The sequence below is a fragment of the Melitaea cinxia genome, chromosome 17 (genome assembly GCF_905220565.1).
Source record: "Melitaea cinxia chromosome 17, ilMelCinx1.1, whole genome shotgun sequence".
In the NCBI taxonomy this organism is placed as follows: domain Eukaryota; kingdom Metazoa; phylum Arthropoda; class Insecta; order Lepidoptera; family Nymphalidae; genus Melitaea; species Melitaea cinxia.
This window is the reverse complement of record NC_059410.1, coordinates 10,422,282-10,433,445: the sequence shown is the minus strand read 5'-3', so window position 1 is coordinate 10,433,445 and position 11,164 is coordinate 10,422,282. Positions and strand designations below refer to the sequence as shown.

Here is an 11,164-nt window from a genome sequence, read left to right as displayed (position 1 = left end):
CCGATAGAAAGCGGGTGTCACGAAGTGGTGTTTGTGTGGAGTTGGTGTGGAATTTGAATTTAGGAAAAAGAAAGAAGTCGACTGGTGCCAAATCTGGTGATGGTTGGATGGTGGTTGCTCGATGATATTTGTTAATTGTTTGATCGAAAATTCGTTCACAATGATGGCCTTGTGCGAAGGTGCATTATCGTGGTACAAAATCCAAGATTTTTTTTTCCCACAAATCTGGCCTTTTTCCTCGAATTTATTTCTTAAACGCCGCATAACGTTCAAATAATATTCCTTATTTACTGTTTGACCTTCCTGCAAGAATTCCGAGTTCACAACACCGCGATAGTCAAAGAAAACACTCAACGTGACTTTGACTTTTGGACGAGTTTGGCGTGGTTTTTTCGGTTTCGGTTTAGTTGGAAGGTGCCACTCCGAAACTTGTTCACTAGTTTGCATGTTAAACTCGTAAACCCACGTCTCGTCACCAGTAACAATGCGTTTCATGAATGTTGAGTCAGAATTGACTTGTTCTAGCCTTGTTCTTCCTCGGCGACTCTCATGCGATTGAGTTTTTGGAGAAAATTCAGGTCTTTTGGGACTAGCCGATCGACAACGTGTTTCATACCCAAATGATTAGTTAAAATGGTACGGATCGACTCGTGAGATACAGAAAATTCGGCGGCTATCCCCCTCAAAGTTGAATGAAGATTTTCAATCAGTTTCCTTCACTTTTGCGATGTTAACAGCAGACGTAGATGGCCTACCAGAGCGAGGCAAATCTTCCATCACATCTCGACCGCTTTTGAACGCTTTGCATAAGCACGAGTTTTTGATAAAGTCGATTCACCGTAAGCCTTCTGTAACATTTTCATTGACTCCGAACACGAAATTCCATTGGCAATGCAAAATTTAAGACAAACTCGTTGTTCGATGTTTTTGTCCAATATGAAATTCGCAATACACACTAGATATGATATAACTAAAAACAGATGCAACTCAAACTCCGCGCGAAAATGGAAAACATTTGTGGCAACAAAGAAAACAAACAATCCATTCCCGATACTTTTTTGACTGAATGTATATACCATATTCAAACAAATTGTTTCCGTGAGGCATACTGAATATAATTTAATAATCTTTTCAAATAATAAAAATGACCTTTAAGTCTTAAAGTTATTTTATTAATAATTATATTGTTATTTATGTATAATTACAAAGTATTAACAATGATTAATAACTTCATGAGGAAACCACTGAGATGATTCCAGTGCGTCCCACAACGATAATTCAGGATCTAAGAATTCTTGATTCAATTGATCTATGTCAATGACTTTTTTGTGATCTGTGAAATGCAAAAAAAAATGACATTTAAATATGCCTTTATATCAAGGCTGGAGTTAACATTTTATCTGCCTGATCAATTGTATAGAAATTAAGGACTTACGCTTTTACAGCACTTGAATAAAAAATAAACTAAACAAATTATGATAAAAATAAAATTGTGAAAATAGTTAAGAGTAACTGAAATTAATTTACTAAATTATAACTTTGATGTTATCAATAACTGTGTTAAAGAGATATTAGAGTAAAACATATGTATAAGTTCAAAAGATATACCTAAATTACTTTGATCTCCGAAATATTTACTATTTATTAGTTCTTAATACTAACCAACAAGAGCCAATTCGTCATTTTGAGCCTTCAGAGCTGCTTGTGTAGTGTCTACTACAGGTGTTGCCTGTACAGCGGCAGACTGGTCCTGTCCATAGTAACCTGACCAGGCTGAGTAATTTTGCCAGTAGGCTGATGGATCGTAATAATGGTTGTATTCCTGTAATAATAACTATATGTCATTATCATTTATCTATTAAGTTATTTTCAACAGTACAACTTCAAATTTAAGCCAATACATGCACAATCTGATTTTCAATTATAATTCATGTCTAAATACATATATCAAATCTTACCGCCCCACTACTGTATGTGGGAGTTGTAGTAACAGTGGTAGGTTGATTTTGAGTAGTAGTTGGTCCCTTTGGTTTAGGTACTGCCGTGCATATTTTAAGCGGTTTTGTTCCCAGTCCTGTATATCCATTCATTGCATACAGAGCATTACGTTGTTCATCCTCATTGCCAAATCTGACAAATCCATAGCCTTTTGTATAGCCTGAACTATCCAGTATTACTAGAAGAAAAATTAACGGGACTTAGAAGTCATATAGTCAACAGCTAAAACTAAAAGCTTTCATAAGTGTCTTTATCATCTTTTAGTTAAAACATATTTATATCATTTTGTTATAAAAAAACATATAGACTGACAGAGGAAGGTTTCATCACATCACATCAGCCTATCGCAGTCAACTATTCGACATAGGCCTCCACAAGTTCGAGCCAAAAGTGGCGTGAACTCATGTTTTGCCCATAGTCAAATATTTATTTATTCAACAAAAAGTGTTCTATGTTTTATACAACTAGATCGGCAAACAAGTGTAAGGCGCCACTTGATGATAAGCGATTATCATAGCTTATAGAAACCTGCAACAGCAGAAGCATTGCAAACGCTTTTTCAACCCTACCCCTCAAGCCCTCCCAGGAGCTCTGGTCACCATACTCACTACAAGAACTCGACGCTTCTTGGTAGCAGTATTATTTAGCTGTGATTTTCGATAAGGTCAAGGTACTTTCACAGTTGAGCTGCTCCACATTTTGAGCAGAATATTTGCTGCTGTGCCCTACCTCAGTCTCTCAACGATACAATAACTAATATATACCTTTTGCAGTTTTTATAGAAGAATATTTTGCAGCAAATACTCTGTACAAAGAGTAATCATCTACATCAGGACTCAGGTCTCCGACCCACACAGAGAACTCTCTTTCTTGTTGCATGTTTGCTCTAGCCTCCCTTGAAGCCGTGTTCAGTCTGAAGCGAACAACAGGAAATGTGCCAGGAATTGGTTTCCCATTTAGTTTATGCATAGCATCCATTGCACCTTCATCGGTCTAAAATATCAAACAATTACAAGTTTAATTAATTTCTAAATAAATATACATTGTATAAATAACATCTAACAAAGCTATATAGTATATACAGTTTAAAAACATGGCAAATTACCTGAAAGTGAACAAATGCGTATCCCGCCGGTTCGCCAGAGAACTTGTTTCTCATAACTTTAACAGCCAATGGACGTTGACCCATCCGATGAAAAGCAGCCATTATAAAACTTTCCGTCATATTTGGCTCCAGCTGAAAAAAATATATATGTTTATACATATATATTCTTTAATGCACTAAGTAATGTTCCAATAGCCATATAATATAAGAAGTTGCCAAGCGTGAACTTATCTCTAAAAGAGATCTCTTCCAGTCAACCCATGGTAGTGAGAGATGGTGTAAATGCAGGGCAAAGTACTAGAGGAATAGAAGAATAAAAAAAACAAAATACACTACATATACATAACACACATACATAAATATACACACATACAAACATAAACACACATGAGATGTATATATGTAGCCTACAAACATATACTACATATATACATCTCATTTAAAAAGCAGATAGTTCTTAAGATTGTTTTTAAAAATGGACAGCGATGAGCTTTCTTGAATGAATTTTGGGAGATTATTCCAAAGGTTAGCAGTGCGTAGACAATTAATTTAATCGGAAGTTGTTGTTATGCCTAGGAACTTCAAGCATAGTTATGTTAGTGCCTAGAGCGTGTTAGTTATACTAGTGCCTAGAGCGTGTGGGGGTAGGAAGCGATTGGAAACGGGGTCGAAGGTAAAGAGAAGACTTGATCATGGCGTATGTTATAAAAGAAAGGAAGGATGTGCATAACACGGCGGAGGTGGTTAGGGAACCACTTGAGTTTAGAACCAAAGTGGGAAATGCAATCATATTTGTGTAAACCAAAAATAAAGCGTACAGCAAGATTTTGTACGCTCCAATTTACTTAGTAGCTCCTGTGTCAGATCTAAATAGCATACATTTGCATAGTCGAGAATGGGTAAGAGAAGGGAATGCGCAAGCAAGTCTGGTTTTAAATGGTAAAACGAATTGGAGGCGCTTCAGAGAGTGAAAAGTGTAGTGCATTTTTCTGCTGACCGCCCTGACATAACTATCCAAGATAATTTGTATATATTGATATATATATCGGTCACCAACCCGCCTGCCCAGCGTGGTGACTTGCGTGAACTTGTGGAGGCCTATGTCCAGCAGTGGACTGTTATAGGCTGAAATGATGATGATGCTGATGATATAATATATTGGAACATAAATCTCAAATATATTCATTTATTGTTGATCAGTAATTCAACATCAGTGTATCAGTGATTTGACATCAAAATTAAAGGGTAAGCCTATAGACAATCGGGATCTAATTAAATTTTCGTTAAAAAAAATAATTAACCTACCACCTTTGAGGATAGAATAACGCTTGGCTCCGGCTTCAAAAAAGCACTCTAGGGGTAGGGTAGACCAAGTCCACATGGACAGTGGGGTGCTCCGATTCGGTTTTGGGTATTTCGATAATTTCTATACCTATATTCTAGCACACAAACCCCATAAATTGGATCCCGATTGTGCATAAATAAGCCAATTAAAGATAAGCACAAACTATGTACGATAATTAAAAAAAGACACGCGCAATTGAAAATGTTATTAACAAGGGCTGTGATTTAATTCAATAAAAAAGTGTATTGTAAATAAACAACATCAAAATAACTATCGAATATATAATACTCACGCTGCCCATCCATAGTTGACACTGCATAGCCATGATCAACAGTTTAAACTGTACACTATTAAAAATTAGCTACTCTTTCTCTGTAATATAATATTATAAAAATATAACTATGTATTGCTCTTGAATAAAATGTGGAGTGGATTTATTTTGATGCTTTTCAAATTGTCAATCAGTTCGAGTTTTACATAAATGACTTTAAGTTGTGTCAGTTTGACACATTTCATTTCGCCAAATGGTCACGTGGGATGGAGAACACACGAATGAGAGTGTTCGGTAGGTATAAGATGAAAATGACACGAAAAAAGTATGAATTTATTCACAAAACGCTCAACCCGGAACGGCACAAAAAATTTTGTTTTTTTTTTTAAGTGACAGGGAGTATGTGACACTATAAAGAAGTTCTTCGAACAAAGTGAATAGGCTAGTTGCCTAAATTTGATTGATTGTTAGACAATATACCTTAATATCTATTATGCATGAGAAAAATATTATTTTTAAAAAACACATACATTTTCAATTTGTATTTCGCATTTAAAGAAATGACATTAAATTTCCCTCGAAAACGCTCAAAACTGTCATGGCGTCTTGTATAACGTCACTCCGTGCGAAATACAACAGCTTTTATATGGATATTGTAAATGTTTTGTGATTAAAAATGAATCCTTCGTATTACAAATACTGTATAGTGCCCCAGTGTAAAAGCACAAGCATTAAAACGCCAAACAAATTATTTATATTTGTCCCAAGCAAACAAGAAATACGGAAAAAGTGGCTAACACTTGCAAGGAAAAATAATGCACATTGTTTTTCAACAAATTCAAGAATGTATTTTTGTGAAGATCATTTCGATGTAAGTATTTAACAAAATGTAATTTAGCGAATACATTATTATAACAAAACTGATGAATTTTGCTTTATTTTAAATATTGCTTGAAGTTAGATCTTTGTTAAAGTTTTGTCATTTATTATTGTGTTCCGTATTTGAATAACTTATTGTATATATTTATTAATAAGTACCTTTTTTGTTTCTTTTTAGTTAGCAAATGATATGCTCAATTATACTGAGTATCATATTATGGGAAAAGTATCACAAGTGCGCATGAAACCAGGATGTACTCCAAGTAAATTTGAATGTCAAGAAGACAGAAGAAAGCGAACATGCAGCAGCGCAGAACGACCGTACATGTTAAAAAAACAAAGAATGGAGATAATAGCAAATTGTCTTAAAGATAATACAAATACTATCGAGTGTTTGAAAAAACCAGAAGAAAGTTGTTCGAAAAGTCTACATCTCAAAGATATTCCCCATACAAGCTCAGGTATATTTTAATAATAAACAAGAGAAATTATTATCACACATAAATTCATTCACATTACGCCTGTCTCTCAGAGGGGTAGGCAGAGACTACGGATTTCCGTTTGACACAATCCTGGGTTTACTTCTTTTGCTTTATTGACATCCATACATCATTAATTCATACATCGTTTCATATATGCTCGCCATGTCCATCTTGGGCGATCTCTACATTTTACAAATTATAATTATAATTTCACAGTTATGACTATGAAGTTAATTACTCTCATTTATTTTGCAGATTTTCAAACAGACTTATTGAATGAGTCAGAACCTTTATGTGAACAGAAAGTAAATAAATCAGTTCAAGTATTTCTAACACACAAGTTCAGAAGTAAAGCAAGTCAGACCAAAATAAAAACTGTAAACCAGGCATTGTCACCCTGGAAACCATCAGTGACATCTAGTTTCACGTCCCCATTTAAAACTGAGATTATTAAAAAATCATGTCCTTCTGTCTCCAACCTACGCAAAATTACAAAAAAAATATTGATTGAGGAAGAGCACTCAGATAGTGATGTTTCCCTTTATATACCGTGTGAAGCCACCTACAGTCGTTCACCATCCATACATTCATTGCAAGTTAAGTCATCTTCAGACAGTGAATTGATTGCTGAAGAAAGAAAACTAGAAGCTGATGTGATGTTAGTGAACACACTTAAAAAAATTGAAAAGAAGCCTCGCTTGTATCTTGGTATTCCAAGTAATTGTTATTTTTTAGTTGATATTTTAAAAGATGATTTGAAGATTCCAAAACATCATTTATTATTATGTTTACATAAGATAAGATTAGACGTTAAATTTAATCAGCTTGCAGATGATTATGGGATGTCTTCAGCAAATTTAAGCAAGATATTCTTAAAAAATATACCCCTTATTGCTAGTTTAATGCGTCCTTTTATTGTGGAACTTGACAAAGATATGATTAAAAGGACTTTACCTATGGCATTTAGACATAGGTATAATAATGTCAGTTGCATTATAGACTGCCTAGAGATAGAAGTGCAAAAGCCATCTAAGGCTATCAACCAGGCCATGACATGGTCCGATTATAAAAAAGCAAATACTATAAAGTATTTAATATCATGCACACCAAATGGACTTGTTAATTATATCTCTCCTGGATTTGGAGGAAGAACAACTGACACATGTGTAGTTGAATCGTGTGATTTTATAAAGACTTTAAAAAGTGGCATGGTAGTAATGGCAGATAGGGGGTTTAAACATGTAGAGAAATTTTTACAGAAAGCTAATATAACTCTGGTAAGACCTCCTAGTGTAGAAACAGGAGTGAAAATGACGAAGAACCAAGTAAGAGTTACTAAACAGATTGCAAGCTTAAGAATTCACATAGAAAGAGTTATTCGTCGCTTACGTGAATTTTACATGCTTAAACCACATGCATGTGTTAATTTTAAATTTGTTAAAATCCTGGATGATATAATAATTATAGCATGTGCCCTAGTTAATTTGCAAGATTCTTTAATAAAATAAAACTATTCTTTAATTTCAAAAAAGGTTTTTTATTTAAATACACACCCATTTATACATAAGTACACTTACTGTACACTTTGATATAATAAAGGGTATATATTTGTTTTCCAAAAGTTTAATAACTTATTGTGAATTAAATCTTCAACATATACAAGGTTTAATGATACATTTATTATATCTACTTTTTTATTTTTATGATAGTCTGGGTCAGCTACACAATAATAACAGCTTTTCTTTTGTGATAAAAACATTTGTAGTTGCATTTGGGCATAATATTTTCCAGTAGGCTCTCCATTCTTTACAAAATTCTTGTAGGTCTTTTCATTAAGAGGACATTTGATTTCTATTATACCGTCTTCAAAAATTCCATCTGGGGACCCCGCAATCATAGGATATCTGGAGCTTAATAAGAGACCACATTTATTGATTGTTTTCCTTAATTGTCCCTCTACAGTTTTTCTCACATCGTCTTCTAAGGTGCGGCCACGCTTCATAGATTGAGTGTCGGGAATTTTGCCACCAAGTATGAGAGCTATAAGTGTGCCATCACTTGTTTTGCATCTGCTTACTTCGAAAGCTCTAGAAGCTGTTATTCGACCGTACCTTAATTCAAACCAAAGAGCACTATTTGATTGTTCTCTAGTTAATTCTTCTACTTTCTGTATTACAGACTCAGCTATTTGTATTTTCCCCAAAAAATCTTCCCCATGTTTTTCTTTAAGATTACATACAAGTTTATGCATTGAGACAGCTTCTATTTCAGTTAGACAATATGTGGGTTGATATTTTAAAAGTTCACAATCTACAACCTTTCTTTTCTTAGCCTCTTGTAAAAACTTCTTTAGGACAGATGAATTCCCTGGTAATACAGGATTGCTCTTTGTTAGTTCTTTGGCAGTTATATATTTAAGGCTGCTACCGACCCTGGACAATTTAGATTTTTTCCAGTAACACTCAACAGAAGTGCAGGAGGGTTCCTCACTTCTACGATGGACCCACATAAGGAATGCAATTGCATGTTTACATCCCCCCTGTGAAGCTACACAGTCTTCGCACCTCATAGAGATAATGTTTTCTTCTTCATCTAAAATTAGTGTGCATTTATATAACTTAGCATGAACTTTATGCTCTGGGCATATTTTACACTTCACAGTACACAGTTTACCCTCTCGTTTAACTTGTACAAAGCTGACAGCATCATCTCCGTAGGAATCTCGCGAGGATCTGAAATTAGGTTTATTTATTTAAGTACATTAAACACGATTTTATCATTTACAGAGTAAGGGTAACAAAAAGCTAAGTTAGTCATGTATTTAGGTGTCAATGGCATTTAAGATGGCTAGTATTATTTTATTGCCTATAACATGATTTCTGAGACATATGACCATTCCTAGGGTTGGCTTTTACGATCTGTGCGTTAAATTAAGCAGCTGGTACATTTTATAGTTATTATTTGTTACTAGAAAAGCGTGGAAGTTAATTTAGGTATCATAATTATGTTTTACTTTGTATTTCTAACCTCGAAATATGTCAAAACTGTAGTCAAATAACTAATTAGTAACACATAATACATAACAAGACTGAAAAAGTGGGAATTTAGCTTATAATAATTATATTACATTCGTGTATACTTACATCGAAGTTTTAACATTGCGGAATTCCGATGAGCAAAAGTCGCTGTTTGATGCGAAAAACTTGCCAAGCATAACGACGTCAATTCTGGGCAAGTTATTGCTATTTCCTTTCATAAATCCAGGTTCCATGGTGTTCTCTTTCAGTATATTACTTTGAATAACTAAATAAATGTGACGACAAAAGATAAAACCGTAAAATAATAAGTAGTAACGCTCTGTTCTATGAAAATGTCAATAAAAAAAATTATCTTTTGCACGGGGTTACGTCACGCTCTATGATTGGTGTTCACTGTCACGTGACATAATGCCTATATTTTCTTAACTTGTTTTGTGAAAATATCAACAATCCTTAATTATTTTATTGAATAAACTGATTTTTCTTTATCTACATATCATAATTAATTTTTAGACATTTTAATCCATCCCATTTGTTTTTAGTGGATACATGCCTATTTTGCTCGTTAGCGTTTTTGGATTCAATTTTTTTTCACTTTTGGGCAGGCGTTTGACAAGGTCTAACACAAAGTCCTACTATGCAAGATCAAGCAGAATATTTCCCACTCTTACTTCCCAATATTTAAATCTTACCTCGCGGATCGTATATTTTATGTATGACGCCACAACTGAGTTCTAGGAGATCAACGCCTGGGTGCCACAAGGATCTATTCTCGACCCCATGCTCTACACATTGTACACTGCAGACCTACCGCTAACGCCAGGGATAACCATAGCCACATTTGCAGATGACACTGCTATATTAGCAGGTAACAAGGATCCAAGACTGGCATCAGAGAATTTGCAGAAGAGCCTTAACAAAGTAAACGAATGCCTCCAAAAATGGAAAATAAAGACTAGTGCTGCAAGGTCAGTACAGGTGGCATTCACTCTTAAAAAAGGAAACTGCCCACCTGTAATTTTGGGCCAGTGTACTCTACCCCATAGTGACCATATAAGATATCTTCGCTTACACATTGATCGTAAACTAACCTGGAGGCACCACATCTAATGTAAAAAGCAGGAACTCCTACTAAAATACAACAGCTTATACTGGATGCTAGGAAGGAACTGGAGACTCTCGTTGGGCAACAAATTACTTATTTACAAAGTAATCCTAAAGCCTATTTGGACATATGATCTGCAACTATGGGGCAGCGAAAGTGATTTAAACATAAACACTATCCAGCGCCAACAGAACAAGATCCTAAGAACAATTGCCAAAGTACCATGGTACATAACCAACAATGAAGTTCATAAAGACCTGAAAATGAGAACAATCAAGGAGAAAATTCGGAGATTGGCAGCTAAATATAAAGAACGGTTAATCCATCATCTTAACGAACTTGCTCGCCAAATCACCACTGGTCACTAAGTGAGACGATTAAAACGTCATTATATTCTAGAGCTAGAAGACCGACAGTAGCTCTGGGCACGGCAGCTCCACATGAAAACATCACAGAATAGATTTGCTCATAGTCTTAAGACTGATTGCAAATAAGCAAGGAGAAAAAAAAACTTTTGATGTGAAACAATTTAATAAAAGATATTTATTTATTTAACTATAATATATAAACAAATCTAGTACTTGTAATGTACTTAGAAATTTCTATAACAAAATAATCGATTAGTTTGTTGGCGTTAAGTTTTTAAAGACTTACCCGTCTTTATCATAATAAGCAATGTATGTGATAATGATGTACGGATATTCACATTTGCCGATTTGCATTCGCGATTTTTTGGTATTTGCATCCGCATTCACGCGAAACGAAGCGAATATTGGACGAATGTTTTTAATTTATTTTATTGTACTGTATTATGTATATTACTTGGATCGTTGGATTTGGCTAATCATACGGCTGCTGATAAGATTAATGTTTGTTATTTATATCTTAATAAAACAACTTTTAGTGTAGGAGTACGAGTAAAATAACAGCCGTCGTGGGTT

General features: G+C 34.6%; 3 protein-coding genes across 3 annotated transcripts; 1 reads left to right on the top strand and 2 right to left on the bottom strand.

Annotated features, from left to right (window-relative positions):
- Window positions 1–1,150: 1,150 nt before the first annotated feature.
- On the bottom strand, window positions 1,151–4,899 carry LOC123661556 (tRNA selenocysteine 1-associated protein 1). Its single transcript, XM_045596513.1, has 6 exons — window positions 4,741–4,899; window positions 3,104–3,235; window positions 2,763–2,991; window positions 1,959–2,176; window positions 1,663–1,822; window positions 1,151–1,333 (listed from the first exon to the last, which is right to left on the bottom strand). Exons 1-6 carry the CDS (start codon window positions 4,771–4,773, stop codon window positions 1,212–1,214), a joined length of 894 nt encoding a protein of 297 aa, XP_045452469.1. The 5' UTR covers window positions 4,774–4,899; the 3' UTR covers window positions 1,151–1,211.
- Window positions 4,900–5,294: 395 nt separating this feature from the next.
- LOC123661489 lies at window positions 5,295–7,611 on the top strand. The gene is made up of 3 exons (XM_045596444.1): window positions 5,295–5,590; window positions 5,777–6,059; window positions 6,336–7,611. Exons 1-3 carry the CDS (start codon window positions 5,396–5,398, stop codon window positions 7,586–7,588), a joined length of 1,731 nt encoding a protein of 576 aa, XP_045452400.1. The 5' UTR covers window positions 5,295–5,395; the 3' UTR covers window positions 7,589–7,611.
- LOC123661490 lies at window positions 7,597–9,446 on the bottom strand. The gene is made up of 2 exons (XM_045596446.1): window positions 9,224–9,446; window positions 7,597–8,812 (listed from the first exon to the last, which is right to left on the bottom strand). Exons 1-2 carry the CDS (start codon window positions 9,349–9,351, stop codon window positions 7,654–7,656), a joined length of 1,287 nt encoding a protein of 428 aa, XP_045452402.1. The 5' UTR covers window positions 9,352–9,446; the 3' UTR covers window positions 7,597–7,653.
- Window positions 9,447–11,164: the final 1,718 nt, after the last annotated feature.

Bases quoted from the DNA above. Each gene is read 5' to 3' on its own strand.
- LOC123661490 (XM_045596446.1), bottom strand. From the start codon at position 9,351: ATGGAACCTGGATTTATGAAAGGAAATAGCAATAACTTGCCCAGAATT. The intron at 8,813-9,223 runs GTAAGTATACAC...ACCTAATTTCAG, and splicing joins CGCAATGTTAAAACTTCGAT to ATCCTCGCGAGATTCCTACG.
- LOC123661489 (XM_045596444.1), top strand. From the start codon at position 5,396: ATGAATCCTTCGTATTACAAATACTGTATAGTGCCCCAGTGTAAAAGC. The intron at 5,591-5,776 runs GTAAGTATTTAA...GTTTCTTTTTAG, and splicing joins TTTGTGAAGATCATTTCGAT to TTAGCAAATGATATGCTCAA. The intron at 6,060-6,335 runs GTATATTTTAAT...TTTATTTTGCAG, and splicing joins TATTCCCCATACAAGCTCAG to ATTTTCAAACAGACTTATTG.
- LOC123661556 (XM_045596513.1), bottom strand. From the start codon at position 4,773: ATGGCTATGCAGTGTCAACTATGGATGGGCAGC. The intron at 2,992-3,103 runs GTAATTTGCCAT...TTGATATTTTAG, and splicing joins ACGCATTTGTTCACTTTCAG to ACCGATGAAGGTGCAATGGA. The intron at 2,177-2,762 runs GTATATATTAGT...TTTTTCTTCTAG, and splicing joins TTCTATAAAAACTGCAAAAG to TAATACTGGATAGTTCAGGC.